Source organism: Odontesthes bonariensis, chromosome 3, assembly GCF_027942865.1.
Source record: "Odontesthes bonariensis isolate fOdoBon6 chromosome 3, fOdoBon6.hap1, whole genome shotgun sequence".
In the NCBI taxonomy this organism is placed as follows: Eukaryota; Metazoa; Chordata; class Actinopteri; order Atheriniformes; family Atherinopsidae; genus Odontesthes; species Odontesthes bonariensis.
The window spans coordinates 5,970,317-5,996,775 of NC_134508.1; the positions used below are offsets into that span (position 1 = coordinate 5,970,317).

The 26,459-nt window shown below is 44.6% G+C and overlaps 1 protein-coding gene across 1 annotated transcript; it reads right to left on the reverse strand.

The window, feature by feature from the left end:
- Positions 1-3,503: 3,503 nt before the first annotated feature.
- elk4 (ETS transcription factor ELK4) lies at positions 3,504-25,417 on the reverse strand. The gene is made up of 6 exons (XM_075460141.1): positions 25,188-25,417; positions 17,140-17,354; positions 13,122-13,877; positions 11,511-11,750; positions 6,719-6,838; positions 3,504-6,627 (listed from the first exon to the last, which is right to left on the reverse strand). Exons 2-6 carry the CDS (start codon positions 17,344-17,346, stop codon positions 6,529-6,531), a joined length of 1,422 nt encoding a protein of 473 aa, XP_075316256.1. The 5' UTR covers positions 17,347-17,354; positions 25,188-25,417; the 3' UTR covers positions 3,504-6,528.
- Between the last annotated feature and the right edge of the window lie 1,042 nt (positions 25,418-26,459).

A 26,459-nucleotide genomic window follows, 5' to 3' on the forward strand; every position in this document is an offset into this window, starting at 1 on the left:
AAAAAAAGAAACAACACAGCCAATACATTTTCAATTAACACCACATTTACCTTAATACTGGGATGAGCTGAAGCTGGCGTGCATGTCCTTGACTTTCTTCATGTTGTATTTGTAGTTTGTTGTTGTAATCATACTGAGACATTCAGGATGAGCATGGTTTTTGTGCTAGTTTTTGCCCTTTTTTAATCAAAAACCGATCCATTGTGCCTGCATCTCGCGCTGGCTAAAGGAGCTAGCATGCTCTGCGGTCAGTGTGAGGTGGTTTAAGCGGGCTGCGTTGCCAGGTTTAACAGTGCCCCCTTTAGGAAACACCATTAAGCCTTAATTAATACTTAATAAAAATACTTAATACTGTGCAGTATTCGCTGTATGTTATTTGAAAAATGTATTGTTATAGTTACCATATTGTTATAAGCTACTATGCGAGTGCGAGCCACCAATTAGAGCTTGAGGAGCTGCATGTGGCTCGCGAGCCGCGTAATGAGTGACTGTGTTCGAAACAGCATACTTCTCCTACTACTCATACTGACTTTTTTTCCCGAATGCATACTAGATTCTCTGAAATGTTGGGTATGCATCATGAGGTTACTACTCATACTCAAACTACCCAAGATGCAACGTAACGTGACGTCGCCGATCGTCATTTCCTGTCAAAACGGCAGTTTCAAGCTAGCTACAATGTGGGTAGGTTCACTTCCTGTTTTCAAAACAAAAGCACCAATTGTATGGTAATGGCTTTCCCTATGATAAAAGGCAACAGGTATTTTATTTTGTCAAAATAACAGGAAGTGCGTTGCTCACTGCGGCTAGCTTAAGTAGCGCCGAATTCGTGGGAACAAAATTGTAAATAGCCGGTATTTTGTCAGGTTTTCAACACGTTGGGGATCTAAACGACTACTTTCTCTCCTGAAAATGTTTCAAATGTTGCTAAAGTTTACAGAGTTTAGAGCTTAAGCGAAATCAGCTTCAGGCTGGCTGATTTCGGCTCGGGCAGGAGCGAAATGCATCGTGGGTAAACGCTCTGCATACTGTCTGATTGATGAGTATGACGTATGTAGTATCGCTCCTGAGGGAATGGAGAGGCAAGACAGTAAAACCGGGTCAGTTAGGAGACTTTTTGTCTTTTTTTTTTATTATTATTGGTCTCACTTGACGTTCCTGTTCTAAACACTTCCTCTACGCTTCTTGCACATCAATATGCCACTTAAGACAAAGCAGCTTGTAAACATTTGAAAAAGCATCAAACGCAGAGACAAAACAAAGCAAGAACAGTATCGTTTTTTTTTTTAAAAACAAAAACAAAACCATAACAAGATTTTTACAATTTAAGGAAAAGTAAAGGGGAAAATACATCAGATGATACATATGAAGAAACGGTTAAATGACGAGTCCGACAGGACTCCATGGAGGAAACTTTTGAATGGCCTTTGGGGTCTTTATTCTGCTATTTTATGTTTTTTTTTTTAAATAAATTTATAGCAAAAATGCTCTATAAGCTACCTATCCTAATGGGTAGTAGAAACTCTAATAAATAAATATTGTGTGGTTGTGCCTAATTACAAGTTATTGAAAATTCTTTCATAAAAGAGTAGATTCAACTCTGTTTTGACGTATAAAATACAAGTGCATAATTGTGTCCTCCCTTTGGGAAAATATACATTTCTCTGTAAGCAAACGTCAGTCGATCGGAGGAAATCTGAGTCATTGAAAAGTGACAGAATCCAATACAACAGGAAACCCCCAAAAGATTTAAGTGCAAACGTTTCATCACAACATCTGCCTTTACAATATCAACACTATATCAAAACACTACATATAAAACATTAGATTTAGATCTCTCCCAATAAGGCTTCGATTCCCTTAAAAAAAAAAAAAAAACAGCCAACATCACCTCGAGGGCCGCCCGCCCCGAAAAGGTCCACAAAAGGAAAAACATGCACAAAGAAAGCATTAAGTCAGAGAACTTGGAATAGCAGACACCTAACTATTACAAAAATAGAAAATTAATCTTAGGAGTCTATTGCCAGCACAGGAAAATAAAGGAGATTACACTAAGCTAAACAGGTTTTCCTTTATATATATATATATAGATGTAGATAGTTTCTGAGGGGATCCGTTACAGCAACATTTAGAGGCGGGTCGGATGGAGACATGGCTGCCAGTTTAAAAAACGTGGCCCTGGTAGAAGTTCCCATGCCGGGCGCATCGACCCATGTCGCTGTGCGTATGTACAGTAATGCATCGAGAACAAAATCATTTGGTCTACACAGAGATATGGCCGATGGGACCTGGCCCACTTTGGGCGCAGAAACTTGAGCTTGGCTGTGGTAAGGCACCGTTTTTATTTTTTTTTATCTGTGAGCGGCTGCAGGATGAGGGGGGGGGGGAGCTGGTGGTCGGGTACGAGATTCACCGATTCATGCATCCCTGGGTTCGAAGGTGACACTTTGGCTAAACAAACACACTTCAGTGTATTCTATCCGGGTATAGTGTAAACAAGTGTGATGTACAATATCCGTGTCAGATGGCATAGAAAGGTGGGACGTGCCTGTTTGAGTCCGTGTCTCAGACCTATGGCTTTAAACTCGAGTTACAAAGTGGTGAACCTCACGTGGCCGATCATCTACGAGGGCTCCGAGGGGCAAAGGCAGGTGCTTAAAGGGATAGTTCGCCTCTTTTGCTCAGAGCTCAGAAGGGCTCCCAAGCTCCCAAATTGTGGAATGAACTGCCACTGCACATTAGATAGGCCTCCTCACTGTCTAATTTTAAAACTCTTCTTAAAACGCACCTCTTTTCCTTGGCTTTTAATACTACGTAGGCTGTTGATTTTATGTTCACAGATATTTTATTTGGGGTGGGGTTGACAGTCTATTTATTTATTATGTTTTATTGTATTTATTTTATTGTACAGCACTTTGGAAACCTTTGTGTTTATTTAAACTGTGCTTTATAAATAAAGTGGATTGGATTTTGACATGAAGCTGTATGACATCCCATATTAGCAAAATAATTTATTAAAATTTTCTTACCCCCTGCTGCGTCCTGTGAGCAGAGTTCCAGCCTCATTTTGGTGTTGATGAAGGTAGTCCGGCTAGTTGGCTGGGGCTTAAAAAATAAAGCGTCTTGCTTCTCAAAACAATATGCGTTCAAAAGAGTAATACATTTGCATCGCAAAATCGTTCATCCAGAAAAAGTCAAGACCTCACAATCATTTGGCCCTATTTTCTCTCCCTTCATATCAATGCGTTCAGCCGCCTGCCGACAGCCGCGCCTCTTACGGTGTTTACTGCTCGGTCTGCACAGCAGGCAGTGATACGAAGGGAGAGAGAAAATAGCGCCAAGCGATGTGAGGTCTGACTTTTTCTGGATGAACGATTTTGTGATGCAAATGTATTACTCTGTTGAACGCATATTGTTTTGAGAAGCAAAACGCTTTATTTTTGTGGCCCCAGCCAACTAGCCGGACTACCTTCATCAGCACCAAAACGAGGCTGGAACTCTGCTCACAGGACGCAGCAGGGGGTAAGAAGATGTTCAGAAATGATGTTGCTGATATGGGATGTCATACAGCTTCATGTCCAAAGAGGCGAACTGTCCCTTTAAATGTTCCAGAAGGTTTTCAGGAAACCTCGGGGTTAAAGGTCGAGCTGTGGCAGACAGGCCAAAACATCATGAGTGCGTGGGGATGAATGCAGCAGATTAGTTTGGTAACCGTGGTGCAGGTGCAGGTCTGGGATGTGTTGGACTGAACTGTCACACAGACCTAACGGACAGCGCTGCCATGAAACCATGAAACCAGGTGTCCAGGCGCCAGATACCACAGGGAACCATCAGGGGTCTAGTTCTAATGTGTTCTGGCAAAGGTTCAGCAGCACAGGCAAACAGAGAAACTATTTACTATTCCATCTACATTCCAACCCTCAGCTGAGTTGTGGGTAGTGACCCCAAAGTGTGAGACTGGCAATAAAAGCGAGAGAAATTAGTTTCTTCCACCTGTCGAGCTCAGAGCAGAATCGCTGCTGCGCTGAGGTTCGTCTGGTGAGGATGTCTTCTGTGCCCCTCTCAGGGGACGCTTTTTGGACACGTCCCATCACTCGGGACTGGAGATGTCGTCTCTGGCCGGCTTGGGAAAACCTCGACATCCGGGGTGAGGACCCAGACCTTAATAAGCGGTAAAAAAATGGACGGGTGGAGGCTGGTGGTCATAATGTTTTGGCCTATCATTGTACTTCAGATGGCTCAGGCAATTGGAACATCGAGGCCCGACTGATGCGAGTCCTGTTATTTGCGAGTTTAACCGCGTGCTCGGACACTGCAAGCAACGAGTCATCAGAGGCCTCGGCTCAGATCTACGGGGTCCCTTTTTTTTTTTTCTTCCTCCGATTTCATCTGCAGATCCATTTATTTTCGTTCTGAAAACGAAAGCTCTGTGCGGCGAGTTTGCAGCTTTCAGCTGGTGAGACTGGAAACAGAAGGAGTGAGCTCCGCCACCTACAGTCGGATGCTCAGCGGCTTCTCTCAGAAAGTCACGCCCATCACAGACCGGAGGACGCAGCGTGACGTCATCGGAGCTGATAGGGTTCTCCACGGGAGGAACAGTTAGTTACCGACTAGAACTCTGCTAACATGTGTATTTGGTAATGGAGTCAGATGCATTCCCTGGCTTTTAACCCAGCATGAGACTCTGTTTCTGTTTTTATGGTTTTAATATTGTTTTTACATTGTTCTTATGTTTTATTATGTTGTTACTCATGTTCAGCACTTTGTTTCAGCCACGGCTGTTTTAAAGGACTTTATAAATAAAGTCGAGTTGAGTGCAGATTGTATTTATCACAATGATAAACTCACAATTTGAGCTTTTGCTTGCATTTGGATCCGACAGGATAAATGATGTGCGTGTTTGACGGCTGCTGGTGAGCAGATTGTGTTCCACTCCTCAGTGTGACTGTGGGCTAATGCAGATCTATAATTCAGGTTACATGTTGCACAGATGGCTTCGCTTCTCACCTCCAAACCAAAACACATCCTTCTTCACAGCAACAGTATTAAAAGAAAAGATCTGAGCTCATGTTTGTGCAGGTTAAAGACATCCTTATGACATAATGTGTATCCTTTTTCTTATCCAAGCTAATTTAGACATTAAAAAGCAAAAAGGTGCCAAGTGTTCTACTAATTTGGAGGAACTCGCAGAGGCTGAAATACTAAATACTTGTTCAAATAAGTTCAAAAGTTGGGAGTCCACACAAAGCTTGCCCTCTCCTGATCGGCCAAACACCTGAGTTACTCTTAAATGTTGCTGTTGCCATTTCGGCTAACGTTACACAGCTATGTTAGCCAACGAGTGTTAGCTTAGCCTGCCAACAAGCTAATCTGTCTTCCTGAACACATAAAAGTTTTTTTTTTTGTTCTTGACATCTTGAGCATTGATGTTTTAAAGTAACACGACACCTTTAATTACATTTATCACATTGATTATAAATGTGGAACGTCTCACGCTATATTTTCCCATTTAGTTTGGAACCAAAGCGAGCCGCAAGGACTCATGGGTAATGCTGCTTTTCCCCTCCCTCTGAAGTGAAGGGACAGTTAGTTCCCTTTGAGCCGAGTGTTTCTGCTTCATACTTAATTGGCTGAACAACCTGAGCAATCAGAGTGCCGTTTCCAGGATTTGAAGCCGAGATAAGCTGATCAAATCAGCTGCATATTGACTTTATAATCCGACAATTATATCAAACTTCTCATCGTACGGCAATAAAGTTAACGAGCCCCCTTCTCCTATTGTCAAACTGTTTGCAAACACTGATACCAGAGTTACGGTAGACAAAGCAACATGAGGGCAGTGGCTGGTTGAGGGTTTGTGCTGTTGCTTGCAGTGTCGATGCGCAGTAAAGGTTTATGGCTTCGCTTTCTTTCATTCCCACGTGAAAAATGGCCAACTGGAGGCAGAGCAGGGCACCATGGCTGTTCTACTATTTATACACTTTTCCTTGCAACTAACGGATGATTGGAGGTTCAGCTCCAGGTTATGGCCACATCTCACTATAAGACAGATAAGGTAAAGGTCCTGTTGGATATGGCCAGAATTTCAGAGCAGCTGAGGCAAGGCTTGACATTTTAAAGTTCTGGTTAACAAGTCAAAGAGCTGCACGTAAACACGCCGGTTATCGAGTTAAAGCATTCCCTGTGGATGACCAAAGACGAATCCCCAGAAGAAACACAAGCGGCGGCGTCGGAGGGCGAAGCGGGTCAGGAGCTGCAGGAGGGAGATCTGCGATTCCCACCACACGGCGTGTCCAAGTGCGAAGCAGATTGTGGCGGCTGAAGACTCAGTCCGCACGCTGTTACCATGGAAATCCTTCCCTCCTTTGAATTGCTGTGGCTGAACGCTCCAAAATAAGCCAGACGAATGAGTGTGTGCGTGAGGATGGAGGTGGTGATGGCGTCAGCGTGTACGAGAACCCACGTCACTGTCCTGGATGTGGGCGCAGGTGGAGCAGGAGTGGGGGGGGGGGGGGGGGGGGGCGCATCCTATGTCTTCTGAGGGTCTGGTGAAATTGGACCAGGTGTGTTGGTCCCATCCAGGCTGTGCATCGGGATCTGGAACTGAGGGGTGAGGACTGAGGGGAACTGCAACAGAACATGAAGAAGAGTGAGAAGGATCAACGTGGAGGACAAAGAGCAGAAGAAGAAGCAGAGAGCGTGCTCGTGGTGCACCGACCTGGAACAGGTGGCCTCCCTGGCGTCGTGTGGCTGGGCTGAGCGGAGCGACGGGACTGAGCGTGCTCCAGAAGTGGATGTTGGACAGCAGAGGGCTGGGAGTGAGCAGGAGGGTCGGAGTCTAAGGAGGAAAACAAACGAGGACCGACACAAACAGAACCGCGCTTCGTTTACAGATATGACACAAAACAACTCTATTTCGACAGCTCAACATTCGGCCTTTATAACACATGCCTAAATAAAGATAATCAGGAAAAGTGTCGGTTTTCCAACACAGTTAAACCAAACTAATTATAGTAATTATCTGACAGACACCGAGTGCAAGAAGAAAAAAAGTGTGTGAGAGCATGAGAGGGCACATCAGTAGGTTTATTTTTCTTTCCGATTCTCTCTCATTGACAATTCACGCCGCTGGGGGAAAAAACGCCACCAGCAGCAGCAGCTGGCCACAAAACGGCTGCATATCCAAAGCCCCGTCTGCTGTTTCTCTGTGAAAAACAGACGTGTCTGAGGTACGCGGGCCAAGACGCCAACAGGAAAGCAGACTTTTCCCTGCATGCCGTGTCAGACTTCTCGCTTTCTGAGCGGTGAGTCAGACAGACCAGAGCGGCTGTACCGCTCTCACACAGAGTTAACGGCCCTGAACTTTACGTCGTTCTGCATTGCTGCGTGCCTGGCAGACATCTCGGAGTGGATGTCCATGCACCACCTTAAGCTCAATCTGGACAAGACTGAGCCGGTGTTTCTCCCGGGGAAGGGCTGCCCGTTCCGAGCCCCTGGCCATCACCATGGATGACTCCGTGGTGACGTCAACCCGGACTGCGAGGAATCTGGGTGTGACCCTGGACGACCAACTGTCGTTCTCGGCAAACATCGCATCATTACAATACTGACACGTGCATCCTATAAAGAGTTAAATAGTGCACTCATATCTTTTTTATGGCGTAACAAAGGCTCAAGATTGAAATTGGCAAGATTACAACTCCCAGTAGGGAAGGGTGGACTAGCTGTTCCCGACATTAAGTTATACCAATTGGCATGTCAGTGCAGATATATTAGACTGGTTTCAGGAGGATCCAGAATCCACATGGCTGGATATAGAGTCTGAGAAGACATCACCTATACCTTTAAAGAACATTCTATACATGTCAAAGAAATGGGCAAGCTCAGCTGTAAAGGGAGATTTTCTTTTACAAAACACACTTAAAGTTTGGAGGTTGATAAGGAAAATAGAAGGCCAGAATAAAGTCACATCGTTACTGACCCCAGTGCATTTCAATCCAGATTTCCCTCCCAGTCTTGAGAAAGGTTCTTTCAATATGTGGTATGACAAAGGTATTAGGACATTAGGGGATAGATGGGTAAATGGCTCAGTGTTAAAATGACTCAAAATTAGTTAGAAGAATTTATACAGAGTTCTGCAAGGTGATGAAAGAGAACACAACGACATTGCGTTCAAAATGGGAGACTGACCTTGGTGTTCAAATACAAACAGAGGATTGGGACGAGCTATGGGTTCATCTAAATGGCTGTTTTACCACTAATAAAGCAACGGAGCAACAATTTAGAATCACACACAGACTACACATCACCCCATTGCGACGTAATAAAATGAACCCGGACCTATCAAAGTTTTGTAACAAGTGCAAAATTGAGGCAGGCTCATACATTCACTGCCTATGGGATTGTGCTCACATTAATACGTTTTGGGGAGATGTACTTAAGGAAATCAATGTCATTGTGGGTAAAACAATTTGCATCTCTCCTTTATTTTGTATCCTGGGTATGGACCCCCCAGATATCTCTGCCACCAAGTTGACACTTGTAAAAATTTTGCTTTTCTGTGCCAGAAGATGTATTCTGTTAAAGTGGGTGTCAGAAGAGTCACCCACTGTAACACAGTGGATAAATGGGGTGTTGGAATTCATGCCTCTTGAGGCCCTCAGCTTTTACTTAAAAGAGGAACCTTACAACGTTGACAAAATCTGGGGGCCATTTATGACTTACCTGGGCCTAGACAGTTTGGAGGCACTAACAAAAGGGGTATGTGGGTTGGCCTGGAGATAATAGTTTGTGTTGTCCATGTGCTTGTGCCTGTACATTCCTTATTATTATTTTTTTTGTACTAAAGTATCATTGTGCCTATGTCTGATTCCAATTGTGATAACATGTAATTCTGTCTATGTTCAATAAAAAACAAAACAATAAAAAATAAAAAAATAAAAACATGGCATCAGTGACCCGTTCCTGCCGATTCCTCCTCTACAACATCCGGAGGATTCGCCCCTTCCTCACCGACAAGGCAGCACAGGTGCTCATCCAGGCTGGACTACTGCAACTCGCTCCTTGCTGGCGCCCCGGCTTCTGCCATCAGCCCTCTGGAGCTGGTTCAGAAAGCTGCAGCTCATCTGGTGTTCAACCTCCCCGAGTTCTCCCACACCTCTCCCCTTTTCTGGTGCTGGCCTACAGGGCAGTGGAAGGAACAGCTCCTTCATACCTCCAGGCTGTGGTCCAGCCCTACACCCCCGCCCGACCACTTCGCTCTGCGGCCTCCAGGCGGCCGGCTGCCCCCTCACTCAGCGGTCCCTGCGCACTTATGATTTCTTGTGACCTGAAGTTCTTTTGCCTACCGATGTGGAACACACTTATTGTAAGTCGCTTTGGATAAAAGCGTCTGCAGAATGACCGTAATGTAATGAGGGAGAAGTTGGAGAGTCGTGCGAGTTGTTTTTCAGGGAGACATCCTGCATGTGTGAGCTGTGCTGGTCAAAAACAAGCCAGAGTGATGCTAAAAACAACTGCTGAGTAAAGAGAAATAACACAGCAGCAGACACAAAGCCATGCCATGGAATGTACATCTTCACCACCTTTAAAGATTACTTTAAAGATTTGGGCCATCACTAGGGCAGATATTTCTGAGTATCATTAAGAATTAATCTGAGCTGTTGAACTCAAAGGTCACAGGCAGAGAAGAGAGAAAACCAAAGAAGAAGTCTGATCTCATGACCAAGCCTGACCCGACCAACACCGTCTGAAGCAGCAGATCTAATAGAGGCCAACGTTCTACGCTAATACACGATGTCATGTGACGTGCTAACAGCATCGCCAGGACCAATTAAACATCCCAAAAGAACTAATCAGAGAGAGACTGTCCCACGTTGCTGCAGCACTGCTGCCACCTGCTGGTCAGACGAGGAAACACAGCAGCTTTTTCTGGGTAGATTCTGGCTTCAGATCTTTTTGACATCATTTCGTTACATATTTGCTGATATTTTCTTAAAAACAGTCCACCACTTAAAGGTGGTTTGGGTTATGAGACCTCACTCTTTATCCATCTTTATTTAAAATAATTCTAACTTTTACAGACACTCCCTAAACTGTAGCAGGCAGCATTAAAACTAACCTAAAACTATCAACTAACAGTGGTAATTCACTTATAACAGCTGAATTATAATGAAGACTACTTCTGGATAAATGACAACTTCAAGTTAAATCAATCGCACAACAAATTGAGCACTGAATTGATTTCTGCTCCTGTAGATATGCAACAGTTTACAGAATACTGAAAGTCAAATAGTTGAGCTCATTTTGATGCTTTGTGGAGAAAAAACTGAACATCAACAGTGATCCTACATCATATCGTCTAATGCTGATTTCAACCGTCTCCCCAACATGTTCGCCCCATGCTGCGTAGGAGGAGCTGTGACTGAAAGAACAGACGCAAAAGAACATGGCCAAGAATCACAAATGTTGAGATGGTGTCACACTCCACTCCACACACTTTTCTGATCATTCGACACCAAAAGTGACTAAACTCCATCCACAGAAAGTACCACAACAAGAATTTAGACTGAAAGATAATTTTGAAGAAAAAGAAAAGTTTGTTTTTAAAACATCTTAAACATGTGCAGCTAAGCCAATGATCTAAAGACCTTCGCTCACCAAGTAGCAGAGATGGGGACTCGAGTCGCTGTGACTTGGACTCGAGTCGACTCGAGTTGCTGTTTTGATGACTTGTGACTTGACTTGACAAAAAAGAAAAGACTCGAGACTCGACTCGGACTTGGAAGTTAAAGACTCTGCACTTGACTTGACTTGAGACACGATGACTTGAGAGTTATTCAGTTCATGTTTTCAGTTTGAATATAAAATTAATGATTAAAAAAATAATATCGATTACCCGGTAGGAGCGCAGGATCAACATGTCAGTGGGAGGGGGACAGAGAGTCGCTGTCTTCGGCTTCCGTAATTACCATTTTGTCGGCAAAAGACGAACAGCACAGTGCAAGACATGCGGCATCAACATCTCAGACAGCCAGACGACAACTTCCAACTTTGTTCGTCATTTGAAGATCCATTCTGACCAGTAAGTGCTTGTCAAATTAGCTGATATTATCCTGTTAGCCTATTCGGTAGTTAGCTAACGTTAGCTTGATATGATACGGGGTGGGGGTGGGGGACAGTTACTTATATCTTGTCTTTTCACTTTATTAAGATCAGATTCTGCAGGTCAAATTGCAATAATAAGGTGACTTGACTTTGACTTGCCCAAGAAAAAATGACTTGGGACTTACTTGAGACTTGCACATGTGTGACTTGGTCCCATCTCTGCCAAGCACTGGAAAATACTGGACCCAGATCAGTTGAAACACAGCCTGACTAAACCGGCTCTGTGAGTGAAGACGACCCACTAACTAACAGAAACGTGGACTGAAGTTTGATGCACATAAGTCTGACTCAGCAGATGCTGACTGTCGTATTAAAAAACAATTACGAGCAGACGGCGCTCTCACCTGTAGCATTGCTGGTGTGAGGGAGGCGGTGGGTAGCGAGGGGCTGCAGATGTTCATGGGGGAGAAGTCGGAGGCTGTGACGAGCAGGGTGGGAGGGCTGATCTGCAGGATCTTTGGCGGCTTTCGAGTCTTTCCTGAGCTCTGGTTGCTGACTGTGGTGCAGCTGCTCACCGACGACGAACTGGTTTCAGCGTCCACCAAACTGGTCTCATCTCCAGAGAGACCGATGCCGCTGTCCACCTGATGGACACAAACAGTATAGTTGTTTGTCTGTTTAAAATGCTCGTCAGAGTCCAAAATATCCAGTTTATACAACAGGTAATCTTGTGTTTTCAGGTAGGATGCATGTTGGGAGCATTTTCCATCCATGACTGACCACTGGCTGTGTTACACCTCATCCTGACTGAAAGCGAGCGAGCGAAACTGACGCGATACGACGCCGAAATTTCTCGAGGGTGTCCTGATATGCAGCGTGACGATTATGTCGGGAGTGATTCTATTGGTTCAGAAAGTACTCACTCGAAACACCGAGTTCTCTGGCTCCCTTTGGTTCAGATCTTTGTGGTACAGGTGTTTGGGGTCATAAACCATGGGGTGCTGTTCCACGGTAAAGATCAGCTTCTCCTCGTCCGTTATTCCCTGAGTGATGCTAACCTGTTGCTAACTAACTTGTCAACAGGAAGCAGCGTGTTCATTTCAACCATTAAGAACGGAACGCCGCCGCGAAATGTCGTCAGAGACAGCGCGGACGATTTTATAAGAGGTCGGCGTGATCACTGGACGGAGCGACATCGCTCGCGGCCTGTCAGGACAGGCTGATTGAAAAGTACGCATTCTGATCAGTTTTTAATCAATCGCTCGCTCGCGTTCAGTCAGGATGAGGTGTTACAGTCCGATGTCTGGATAATGTAATGGCGCGTTTCCACTAGCTCGCTTCGGCTTGGCACGGCACGGCACGGCTATTTGTGTGTTTCCACTAGCACGCAGTACCTGCAACCGGCTACACTTTTGGTATCACCTCAGCCCTGGTTCCAAGCGAGCCGAAGCGTTACTAAAACGTGACGTCAGCCGACTGCCTTCCACTGATTGGCCGATGAGTGTCGTCACTGGAAGCGTCATAACCGCGCCACGACCGACTAGAATGTAAATAAATACAAGACTCAAGACAAGACTCCAAATTGTACTGCTTCAGTTTGTACTGCTACGAGATAGCTTCGCAGAGGAAATCCACTCCTTGGTCGGTCGAGGAGGTCCAGACGTTCCTGACTCGTACGTTGCTCGGCGCCGTGTAAATGACGTCACGGAGGTTTCGCGCAGCCGTGTTACGACGACCCCGCCCACGACGAGGAGGCACGAGGTGATACTCGGTTGTAATGGAAACACAACCAAACCGAGCCCTGCCGAGCTCGTCATGTAGGTGACCTGGGTTCAAATCCCCTGCATGGAAGGTACTACCTCCAGTAGGGGTTCTTAGGCAAGACCCCCTTACCCTACCTGTAAGTTGCTTTAGATAAAAGCCTCTGTATAAACATAAACAATGTGATGGACACGGAGCTACCCGACTTTTCCTATCTTTAGTAATGTGTGAGGCATGTTTGCGTGTGTACCGACCTTCTCCTGTGCATGAAGGTCAGTGGACTCTAGGGCGTCTGCAGGCTGAGAGGATCTCAACTCGATGCCGCTGTCGATCACCAGCTCCTGAGAAGAGTCGGCCATGAGGCTCGGGGACGTGCTGGCTGAGTTCAGGTCCGGTATGCTGAAGGCTGGCTCTGACGGGCGGGTGTGCTCGAATGAGTAGACGGACTGAGGCTGCAGGGAGGAGTGTGTGCCGATGTCCTCGGCCCTCTGAGGTGGAGCCTGGAGAGGATCCAGGTGGCTCGCTATCAGGGTTGACTCGATGGCAACTTGAGGAGGTGGTGCTGGCTTTGGAGGAGAGTTTCCAAACTTGATGACTGATGGCAGAGCGGCCGGCTGTGGCGGCTGAGACACTGTCTCTTGGCTCTGTGTGGTGGCAAGAACACCCCTCCTATCAGCAATCTTTTCTGCTGGATTCTCTATTTTGATGGACTTGAAGAGCTGGCGTCCATTTTGCAGCGAGTTGAGGTGAAAGGAGGTGTACAGGCCAGAGTGAATATAGTCGTTTCGGTTTGACTGCTTGGTGCTGGCGCCCACAGCCGCTGCACTTCCCCCCACCTTGGCTCTGTCAGCAGGCTCACCTTCCTGCAGAGTGCTGTCTGCCCTCTTTGATGTAGGCGGGATGCCCACATCTCCACCCTCTGTTCGGGTGGAAACATCTCCTTTCAGGATGTCGGGGTAGGATACAAAGCGATAGACAAACTTCTGACCATTCACCTTCTTTATGATGTTCTGCAAGACACAGAAAAGCAACATTAACTGCGTGGGCAGAAACACACACAGAGGGCAGTCAAGACCAAAAAGCAAGTGAAAAAAAAGTGAAACCACAGAGGACCTTGTGCAGTTGTGTCTTTTCTGTCTACCAAAACTAGCAGCCACAAACACTGCAGCCAAACATACCAGAGCAGCTCTGCCCCCGAACGCCCACAGGGTCGGGCTGTGCCTCTGCCAAACCACAAGCAGAGTGGGCGACAAACACAACTGCCCTTCTCTGCCACTTGTCACGGAGCAGAGGACTTTAAAGTCCTTCTCCACATAATTAAAAATACATTTAAAAAAAATACATTTGGCCATTGTGCGGAGACACGTTTGTTCTGATTGCTTTGAATCTCAGTTAAAGGTGCGCACATAGAGACAAATGTGTTGTCCTGTGGTTTAAGGTCATCTGTATCCACAGTTATATCATATGAGATTGCTGCTGCTTGTGCTTTTTTGTTTGTTTGTGTGTTTGTTCTCTGCTTGTCTGCTTACAGGTACTCCTGGTGGCTCTAAGGATTCCCCACAAAAGCCGTGGATTGTCTTCAGTTTTGTTTCTACAGGTGTAGCAGCTGGTTGTCTGATTTTTTATTGTTTTCTATGTTTGTCTCTTCATATTTCTGTTCCTTTTTTTCCCTTAAAGGGGAGCTTTACATTCATAAAGCTTCCGTTGGCATAGCAAATGTGTTTGGCATAAACAGTATTCAGATTACAATACTGCTGCCATAATGCTGGACAGGACAAAAACAAACAAAAAAAGGTGCGCACATAGATAGGAGACGGTTCTGTGACTTAAGTTTGGAGTCACTCATGTTGCAACTCACAGATAATAATTCACCTCGTGGTGAACAAGGAGGCATCGTCCACCACATTTAAGGTTTCTAAGGCTACGTATAACAGGAGACTGCTATGTTTGGATAATCTAACATGGAGGAATAAACTGTGCCAAATATTCATCATGTCATTTCCAAGTCTGATTGTGCATTTCCTGTTCGCTGTGGCACAGAGCAATTAAGTAAATGTCTGCTGTATGCAGACACGTTTAATTGGTTTTATTACAGGAATCGAACACAGCTTCAACCCCCTCTGATCTACAACCTGCTCGAAGCGGATGGAGAAATGATCGTGATATTTGGCTCATGATTAGAAACCCACACGTCTGCAACAGAGTCCTCACCAACAGAACAAGAGCTAATCATTTATCACTTACTGATAGCAACCATAAAGATAAGTCTGCTGTCATCCTGTTTTCTCTAAGCTCTCATCAGCAGGAAAATTCCAACCTGATGCTTATTCCTGTACTCTGTCTTGCTCATGCCTCATACCTTTTCACCAAAAGAGTCAGTTTTAGTCCTTATGATCTGTGACTCGCCCCAGTGGGCCGCTGTAGGAGCCAGTGTGCCAGCGGACAACTACCGTTACAATCCGCGTTATCTTCTTTGTCTTTATTAGCTTTCCAACAGACACAGCCCTGACAGATAACCAACCGTAAGGCTTCCAATGTCTAAAGATTCTTAGAAATCAAAAGTTAATTGTCCACTCCTACTATGATTATTTCACAGGCATGCAATAATATAATTATTTTTACTGCGACTGGGACAATACATCATCAAAACATCTGCGAACGCAGTTCTAAGAACGGTCCTCCTCGAATTTCATTCTGATAACTGTCCTTCCCCAGGGGAACTGTTTCAGTTTGCATTCGCACATGAGTCGGGACCTGATAGAGACTGATGGGACGCAACCGTCTGCGACAGTGACGTGTTACTTTAGCGCCACATTCAACAACAAAACAAAACAAAACAAAACAAAACCCGCGAAAGGTAAGGAGAGAAGAAAAAAAACACCACCAAGAAGCTAACATGGAGAGCGGGGAGGCCACTGTGTTCATGGTCTGCATGATGGTGATATTAATCATGGACGATCACATGGGGCGTCTAACATGGAGGCTGGAAGAGCTCACAGAGAGAGTCAGGAGACGAAGGATGGAGCGCAGGCCATACTTCTTGGTTTCATGAAGGAAGGAGAGCAGAGCGCCGCAGACAAAGGAGACCACGTGGAGGTTTAACTTATTAAACACGCGCAGGTTGTGTCCGTGTCGTATGAGGAAACATTTCAGCCGGACAACATGACAAGGGGCGGAGCTACCGACCACCAAACACCTCCGTCAGATGTGTTGCTATGGAAACCAGAACAGACCCAGCTGAGGAGAAGGAGCTGAAATGGTTCCAGGAACTGAGGGCGATGGCCCCGAGTTCCTGTATGTGCGAATCCGGGAAAAAAACAGCCCCGTTCCTTAAAAGGTTACAGGAACTGCAGAAGGTTCCTACAGTGGGAATGTGGCTAATGTTGAACAACGTGTGGCAGAAGGCTGCTGGATTATACTGAAAGTGCAGTAACTGTTACCTTGTGATGTAACAGTGATAGTTCGGAGTAGATTCACCCTAGGGTCATTTGAACCGTGACATCCAGCCAAGTAGCCCACCCGAAGTTTTTTTGATCTTGGCTGAACATCAGCTGAGTTACTGAGTTATCCCGAATAGCTTAGTACAAGCGCTAATGGAACATGGGAGTATCTCCAAAATTACCACACTATAATCACATGCCATGACACCAAACTTCTACAGTAGTACAAATATGGTCTGTACTCACAAAACGATGCATTTGGAAGGCTGCTCAATTTCTCCATTGATAAAATAAATTCACAACTCTACAACATAAAAAATCATGTAGAATATAGCATATAGTTTGTTGTCTACAGTAGTAGATCAACCCTCATCTTACTTTGAAGCTCCCAGATCCCTGAAGTGACGTCGACGCAGCTTTAGCAGCAGAGAAGCTATCAGGCTTGTGTTGATAATAATAAACTCCTGGACTATGTACAAACTTCCAAATGCATCGTTTTGTGAGTACAGACCATATTTGTACTACTGTAGAAGTTTGGTGTCATGGCATGTGATTTTAGTGTGGTAATTTTGGAGATACTGCTAGCGTCCATTAGCGCTTGTACTATACTATTTGGATAACTCAGTAACTCAGCCTGATGTTCAGCCAATATCGGAAAAACTTCGGGTGGGCTACTTGGCTGGATGTCACGGTTCAAATGACCCTAGGGTGAATCTACTCCGAACTATCACTTTAACGAGAAAAAAAACAAACAGAAAGCAAAGCGACGGTCTCCGGCAGCTACTTTCAGTCACTGACAATCTGCCGCTGCGTCTCCATCATGTCGGTTTACCTTGTCGTAGTAGTATCTGAGTGCCCGGCTGAGTTTGTCGTAGTTCATGTTTGGCTTGTTCTTGCGGGCTCCCCACAGCCGGGCCACCTCCTCCGCTTGCAGCAGTTTGAATTCTCCCTCCTCATTGGTCCAGCATATGAGCTGCTCGTTACTGGAATCCAACAGGAGCTGGAGAAGGAACTGCCACAGGGTGACAGAGTTGTCCATGTCTCTCACTGGGAAGAGAAAACAGAGGAGAACGGAGGGAATCAATGGCAGAAGATTTCTGTCTTTTGAGCTCTGAAGCTGAACACAACTGGAGCACATGCAAAAAAAAGATAAAGAATAAATCTAAAGAAAGCCCTAAATTCAGGAAGTCTGTTGAATACATAGAAGCTTTGACTGAAATCTGGAGGGAATTATTTTGAAACAACCAAAGAAATAATGGCTTGTTTTACAGGACCAGGTGCACCGTCTGCTGCAATCACCTCATGTGGCTCCCGTATTTCAGGATGATTGTGTTTCCACACGACCTGCTGGACAAATTCAAGTGGGCGTGATTAAAGAGTCAAACTTCGTGAAGCTCTCAGGAAAACAGAATAAGAAAAATCAATCTTCAGCTTCTTAATCAATGTGTGGAACCCTTTAAGTGGCTGACCAGCATGCCGCCTAATGTCAAACTGTGGAATGTACCAGGAGAAACGTCTATACTTTCACTTTACTGTAGACAGGGGCTGTGTTCGAAACCGCATACTACATACTTCCATTCTGCATACTGATCGATCAGACAGTATGCAGAGCGTTTACCCACAATGCATTTTGCTCCTGCCCGAGCTGAAATCAGCCGGCCTGAAGCTGATTTCGCTTAAGCTCTAAACTCTAAAAAAGTCAGTATGAGTAGTAGGAGAAGTATGCCGTTTCGAACACAGCCAGGGAGAAAGGCCTGCTCTGAGCTTTTGTTTTGTACTTCCTGTTAACCTGACAGAGGTCATTCTATGCGCCAACGGCAGGCCAATGACACGTGTGGTACACCTGCATAGGTGCTTTCACTTTAGCTAATCGGGCTTCCTCTCAGGACTGTGTGGGCATATGCAAAATGTTCCTGACAGACATCTTCCCACCAGTCAGAGTGAGACGACTTTTCATTTGTACAGTTTTTAACTCAGCTGCGTGACACTGAAGACTTACAGCAAAATAAAAGAGGTTCCTCCTCTCACTGGGAAAAGGCTTTTGAGACCTTAACGTCTTGGGGAAATATTCAGGAGCAGCTGGGGGTAAATGTCTGTCCAGGGCTACATCAGAGTCACACTACAGTTAACCTCTCTTCAGTCTGCTTTCTGTTGTAGAAACATGATCTTTGCACTCTCGTATGATCTTAATTGCAAACCCTTAAAGGGAAAGTTTTTTTTTTTTTTTTTTTTTTAAACCTGGACCATATTTCTGGCATAAAATACGTTCATCTACTCACCGATTACAGTTTGGTGAAAGTCGGTTTCCTTTCACTTTAAAACATCTCTGCTTGTGTACAGCCTGCTGCTGCTGGTGCCCAGAGTCAGGACTAAACAAGGTGAGGCTGCGTTTCAGTTTTATGCTCCTAACATCTGGAACAGTCTTCCAGAAGATGTGAGACAGGCCTCAACTCTGACAATGTTTAAATCCAGGCTGAAAACAGTTCTGTGCATATGACACCTGAAAGTATTTTATCTGCACTCTTCACTTTTAAATGAATGAATTAATGATTATTTTTAATGGGTTTTTTATTTTTTATTTCTTTTTAATGATTTTATTGCCTTCTTGTGATTTTATGTAGCTGTAAAGCACTTTGAATTACCTGGGTACGAATTGTGCTCTATAAATAAAATTGCCTTGCCTTTCACCAAACTGGGCATTGACAATACAGCCTCTAAATAAGGCATTATCCTTCTTTATTTCATCAATAATTTAAGATGAATGAATGAATAGCTGCCGTGTTGTTGTTATTGGCGGCTATCGGGGGGCTTATAGGGAGCTTTCTACACACCTGTCCAGTGGGATGACTTCATCGACGCTGCAGCACAGCTTATTTACTCCGTGCTCTGTGACAGTCAGCTATCTTCACACGGAGTTTGCTACTGCTAGTTTTGTGCAACATGGCAGGATATTTATCAGATTTTGACGACGTGGACGACGACTTTGAGCACGATGGACGTCCTTACCGGAGTGAATGAGCTGTACTGCAGCGGCGGCACGCGGCGATGAAGTCATTCCAGTAGACACGTGTGTAGAAAGCTCCCTATAAGCCCCCCGATAGCCCCGGATAACAACAACATGGCAGCTACGGAGATATGAGCTAACAGTGCAATAGTACGCGTTCATTCATTCATTGGTCTTAAAAGTATTGATGAAATAAAGACAGATAATGCCTTATTTAGAGGCTGTATTGTCTATGCCCTGTTCTCTCCCGTTATAAGGATGTACGCAGATCTCGAGTGATCTAAATATCTTCCGAAGGACGCCGACTTTCACCAAACTGTTATCGTGATTAGATGAACGTACTTTATTCCAGAAATATGGTCCAGGATTAAATAAAAAAAACGAACTTCACCTTTAAAGCTGTAGAGAACGACTGCGGCAAGAGCCTGAAAAAAACACGTTGTATTAAAGGAGTTTGTTATAAAACATTAACAAATGATCCAAAGAGCGAGAAACAGAAGGTATATGACAAATGGAAAATATAAACGTTTTTGATTATCAGGTCCCAGCAAACTTTACAGTCACACCATTTTTTGGAAAATAATCGTCCAGGGTTCCTACTTGCAAAACAATAACTTACAACACATCACATAAAGAAACCCAATTACCCAAAACTCTATGCTATGAAACATGAACTTCACATTCTCTGAAAGCAACGCAGAGCTCAAAGTATCTCTGAGTTATGAAAATAAGGACTGACCCTCTGAAGTGGCAGATTACTGCCATCACAACGTGGTAGCTGCAAAACGTTAAAGGCGATTCAGTTTCCACAAGACCCGCACAGCATAAATGTCCTCCTCTGCACCAGTCCGCTTGGGTCCATGAAGCCATCTGTGACCGTGTGCGTGCATACCGGAACTTTATAACCACTCAAACTTTGACGGAACCACACTCACACAAACACACCGATTACAGATGATGCAAATACCATGCTGGACAAAGGAGACGTAGAACAAACAGGGAGTTTGTTGGAATTGTGTGAGAAGTTTTTCCCTCATCCACCCACAGGACTGGACCGTAACCCTGCTTAGCTGTTCATTTGCATGTTTGGGCGCAGCTCAGCGTAATGCTAAAATGAAAAAGAACTGCTTGTTAGCACGGTCCAGATCGGTTCCTGGATGGAAAAACCATGAAGCTGGCATTAACAGCATCAAAGCCATTCATCCCACATTAAAGCTCTGAAGAGCTTTCTTTTCTTCAAATGCTGTTAATGTAAACGCTTCAGATTTCTTTCAGCATCCACATCAATCCTTTCACTGACAGGCAGGACTGGAATTGAATGCGGGATTGTAGGTATCGTGCACAATTGAACTACATAAAGCAAAATGTAGAATTCATATCGCAGGAGAGTCCTGCAGATATATGCAGCCATATCACTTGATGAAGTTCACCGTAATGTCACCGAGATGCTGCAGGACAGCGTGACTTCTGTCCCGGAGAAAACGCTCCGATGCAGCATTCCTTTAGAGCAATTCAGATTGGGAAATATATGTGTTCCAGCATAAGAGTAGAAATATTAGCAAAGAAAATAAACTAAATAAAAGCTCAGGCAAACAGAGTAGCTAACATAAAAGAAATCCCTACATTTCCCTAAAAGTGTATAAACAGAACAGAGGAGGTCATAAACAAAACTAACTGCAAGACACATCTGTAGGTGTGATCCGACCGGTGAAGTCTGTGCACATGTAAGATAAACTCATAGCTTGTATTTGTACTTTAAAACAAATGAGAGATTTGGTCAGATAAACAGGAATGGAGAGGAGACCGTGATGACAGAGCAGAGGAGATGAGGCAGACAGATGTGAGAAAACAGCTGGAGAGGTAAAAAAAAAAAAAAAAAAGAGGAAGATTATCAGAAAACAGACAGAGTTAAGACTGTCGAGGTTGTCTGGATGTTGGAAACATACAGTATAGCATCTGACTTCATGTGCGGGTAAGCTAGGAGTCACTTTATCTTCAGATCTAAACTGATTATCTGGTTCATTCATTTTGGTGTTGATCAGTGCAGGATTTTAGTATCAGTCAGACACAGGCCTGCGTGAAAACCTGCCTGCCTGGTTGTCATGTTGATCGTGTCTAAGATTGTGGTACAGTACTGTGTGTGTGTGTGTGTGTGTGTGTGTGTGTGTGTGTGTGTGTGTGTGTGTGTGTGTGTGTGTGTGTGTGGCTCTTTATTTGAGTGGTGTGTGAGTGTCAGTTTTGCTTTGAAGTACTTTTATTTTTTGGAATCAGACAACTACAAAAGCTGCTGTGTGGTAGAATACATGTCCTACGAGGTGTCGTGATGAATTTCATCGGTCACCATCTACGAGACAGCGGACTTTACTTTAAACGCCGTAAAACCAGTAAGTACAGGTGCTTCAGTTTAATGAAGTGTGCGCCAACAACGTGAAAATATCAAAAGTGCTAGACTTTGGGCCTGGTTACATGGAAACGTTTTTCACTATAACCGATATTTTTGCTTATCGTTTGGCTGTCGCGGCCATATGGAGCCGGCGTTCTGGGTACCCCAAAATGATATTTTTGGAGAACGGGTTCCAGAGTGGGAAGATCTAGGAACGCCGCCGTTCGCGTTTTCATTGTTACAGCCAGAACGGATTTGTTTACATCTGCGTCACAGCCACATGACCAACGCCAGTGACGTATACACATACGTCAGTGACCAGAACAAAAAGCGGCTTCCATTCAAAATCCGGAAGAAGAAGACAACACAACAAGGACAGACAGCGATCATCATGGACCCCACAACATTGATAGCAGCACTGCTGCAGACACTGCTAACTACAGCGGCGTTGTTGAAGGAACATTTACAGGTGATGCGCTGGTAGAAGTAGGGGCGTACACGCATTGCTTCTTCTACTGTTCTGGTGTAACCGGTGGGGGTGGCTTACAGCGCACCTATAGGTGTGGCGTGTGTACTGCATCGTTTTCAGCAAGCGTGGCGTTGCCGTGAGGACCTGATACACACAGAAGCTTTCCTGTGTGGTCGCAATAATTTTCGTACTCAGTTTAAAAAAAACCCTCGTTTCATTTTCGTGTAGCTGTAGCCTTTGAGTAGGGGACTGGGCCGTTACAGCGAGCCTCTCATCTCTCGTCTCTGTAAAGTTCCCACACGGCGATCGATGACCCCCGACTGAACCGCCGATTCGCCTCAGATGAGGGTCTGCAGCTCTAAGATCCGGCTTTAAGTAGTGTGAACTAGGCTTGAGAGAGGAAAGGGAGCACAACAAATGTCACCACGGTCAGTAGTTTAGAGAAACCTTAAAGCTGAAGGAAAGCAACAAAATGCAATCTGAGGAAAGAATGTGAAAGTGTAACAGAGTTAAGGTGTAGTGTGATTTGCCATAAAAAAAACTCTTCACACAACACACAAAATAAGTCCTGTGGTACTTAAATGGAGATGAAGGTTGTGCCCCCCGGGGGTAAACAACAGTCGGACCTCGCTGTCTCCCTGGTAGGTGCGCGAGTTATGAGCTCAACTATTGTTTTATTATATTAACTACTTTAATTTTATGACTAAGGCGTAGTTTAAGCTGTATTTTATAAACCTATAGCTCCCAAACGGTTGAGCACTTTCTTTTTCACAAATGTTGACGGTATTTTTTGTCTTTTTTTGTTTATAAAATGGCTAAGTGCTGCATGTCGTTAGCTAACCTGGACTTTCATTTCACATTTTTCAGATGTCTGTGTGTGTGTGTGTGTGTGTGCGTGTGTGTGTGTGTGTGTGTGTGTGTGTGTGTGTGTGTGTGTGTGTGTGTGTGTGAGGAAACCGGAACTGACTGTCTTAAAGGTTGGGTAGGGGATCTTTTTCTGGAACATTTATTTACATATTGCTTGAAATACTCTTCACACCCCCATTGCAACCAATTACTTAAAAGTTTTGACACGAATATGAAAAGTTTTAGTGGCCTCTAGAACGTACAATCCAGGAAAAACAGTATCCAATCATACTGAACGGACCGTTAACGATGATTGGATACTGATGCAGTCTATCAAACTGCAATCTGCTCCTCCCTCCCCCTCCTCCCCCCTGTGCGCGTACCCTGCTCCGTGAACGAATTACGCGTCCAGAAGCTTGGCAGGAAGCTAAACTAGAGCCAGCTTGGCTAGCACCTAGCATTATTAAACGTATAGTTAGCATATACTAAATACTAAATACGGCAACGATCGATGCTTGCTGTCAGAACAGCGCTCGTGCACCTTCGTGCTCGTGAACAAGCATTGCACGTTCATGTACTCTAGAGGCGTGGCTTCGGGGGAAAAGTCTGAAGAAAAGGGTTGGGACTTTTGACCCGTGTATTTTCAAAATGCAGCTTCGCTGGACTCCAGGATCTCCTACCCTACCTTTAACTCCCCACCAGAAATAAAAGGCGAGTTTGCCAACAGTGACCGTCTTCTTCAGTGCTAAACACAACACGAGAGAGAGTAAAAAGCCGCTACAAAAGCACAACACCTGAAGCTGAGGTGGCCTGGAACCACGGACAAAAAAAATCCACTTCTTCTGCAAAGACCTTTTGTTATTGTGATCCTCGGTGTTCATTCTCCAAAAAAGCTCCCGTTTGTTGTCTGTTAAACTCCTGATTTCATATCCTAACCCCTAGCGCTGCCTGTAAGAGCCACCGAAGAAGTCCCCATCACTGTTGACACAAGCGTTCACCATCATTTCAGGACTGGTATGTTGTTGGCTTTTCATGTGGCATCATTGGTTTTTTTTGTCCACTTTCGGACCGAATATGACTGGTGCTCTCTCCCTGTCAGTGTCTATCAATGTGTGTGTGTGTGTGTGTGTCTGTGCGTGTATGTGTGTTTGCATGTGTGTGTGTGTGTGCGTGTGTGTGTGCGTGTGAGTGTGTGTGTGTGTGCGTGAGTGTGTTAGTGTTTTTGCAATTTGTTTGTGTGTGCATGCGTGTGTGTGTGTGAGTATGTGAGTCTGTTTGCATGTGTTTGTGTGTGCATGCGTGCGTGAGTGAGTGTGTGAGTGTGTTTGCATGTGTGTGTGTGTGCGTGTGTGTGCATGTGTGCATGAGTGAGTGTGTGAGTGTGTTTGCATGTGTGTGTGTGTGTGCGTGTGTGTGCATGTGTGCATGAGTGAGTGTGTGAGTGTGTTTGCATGTGTGTGTGTGTGTGTGCATGTGTGCGTGTGTGTGCATGTGTGTGTGTATAAGCTTCTTATGGCTACGAATAAATCTGCCCTTACTCATCCTGACATGCTGGGATGGACACAACATACCCCCCCACCCCACACACACACTCACACTCTCTCTCCCACACAACACAACACAACACACACACACACACACACACACACACACACACACACACACACAATCTGTCACACACTGTCACGATACCGTGGGGGGTGGGGGGGAATTGGACAGTGTCAAAACTGCTGCCGGAGGAGAAGATTACCAGCGGGCATTATGTAATGTCTGACATTAGTAGAAAACCTTCTCTTTGGAATATGGAGAAAACGTCTACGAGATTAAATCAAGACGTAAAAACAAATGAAGAAAGAAAGGAAGGAAGGAAATATAGTTATTCAAAGAGGAGTGACTGGCTTCTGTTGTCAGACTGCCGAGCACCCACACTGGGCAAGATAAAAGACCACTTGTTGATGAGAAACGTTACGATAGTTTAGTTACAGCTACTATGGGTGTTAGTGGTTGTTTTCCAGTTAGTCGAAAAATCGCGAAGTAAAGCTGATACGGTACTATCGTAGTCAGTATGTCCGTGCGTGTGGTCGAGGTGACAAACAAATCAAAGGTAGTGCTGGTATTTTGCTAACTGTGAGTTAGCCGTTAGCTTAGCTTCCGTTTTAGCCTGGTTGCTAACGTTACCTCACTCGTAGAGCCCGCCGCTGAATTTCCGAGTCCGTCGAGCCGCGTCGAAATGTTCCCTCTTCATTTCCGGAAAGCTCGTTATGCTTCCATGGCTCCAAGAAACAAGTTTCCAAACAGACTGTCAAGCCAAATACCCCCACATATGAGATACATTAAAACTGCAGTTGGTTTGCCACTGCCGATCTTATCCTTTGACCAGGGAACTAATGCTGCATTCACTTGTTCTATGTTACAAGTCACTTCGCCCAAATGTCCACACAAAGTGCATCTGAGTGTCAGATTAGTGTTCCTTATAGAAAGTGTGAGGGGAAATGGTTGGAGTTGACAAAATAAACGCGAGTAAAATGCACGAAGGGTTACTATAAAAACATAATGAAAAAAACTCTTTTCTGGTTCTGCTTCTGTGGCTGAAAAGCAACAGCTGCTCGTGTATGTCATAATTCCTACGATTCAGAAATAACTTAAATGTGTCATTAAACTCACGCTGAGATCACGTCCTCTCGTGCTATTTACGTGCATTGTTTTTGTTATTATTTTGCCTCACCTTCCTAAAATAATCACATAAGTCGTTTTTTCAGGTTTTTCAGGAAACACAAAAAACTCCCCCCAAAAGTTAAATTATCGCATAAAATAATAATTTCAGTCAGTAACAGAGATGGGGACTCGAGTCACTGCGACTTGGACTCAAGTCGACTCGAGTTGCTGTTTTGAAGACTTGTGACTTGACTTGACAAAAAATAAAAGACTTGAGACTCGACTTGGACTTGGAAGTTAGAGACTCTGCACTTGTCTTGACTTGAGACACGATGACTTGAATGACTTGAGTGTTAAGCATAACTTAACTCATTTGAAGATCCATTCTGACCAGTCAGTGCTTGTCAAATTAGCTAATATTATCCTGTTAGCCTAGTCTGTAGTTAGCTAACGTTAGCTTGATATGATACGGGGTGGACAGGTTGGACACATTGGCCAATGATGTTTACTGACAGTTACTTATATCTTGTCTTTTCACTTTATTAAGATCAGATTCTGCAGGTAAAATTGCAATAATAAGGTGACTTGACTTTGACTTGACCTGTTACAGGACTTGACTTGACTTGACTTTGACTTGCCCAAGAAAACATTACTTGGGACTTACTTGAGACTTGCACATGTGTGACTTGGTCCCATCTCTGGTAAGTATGTATCAAAGGATGCTTGACATAAAAACACTTATTGTTTTTCATAAAAACTAAGATTAAATAAATTACTTAGGCACTTTTTTGGACC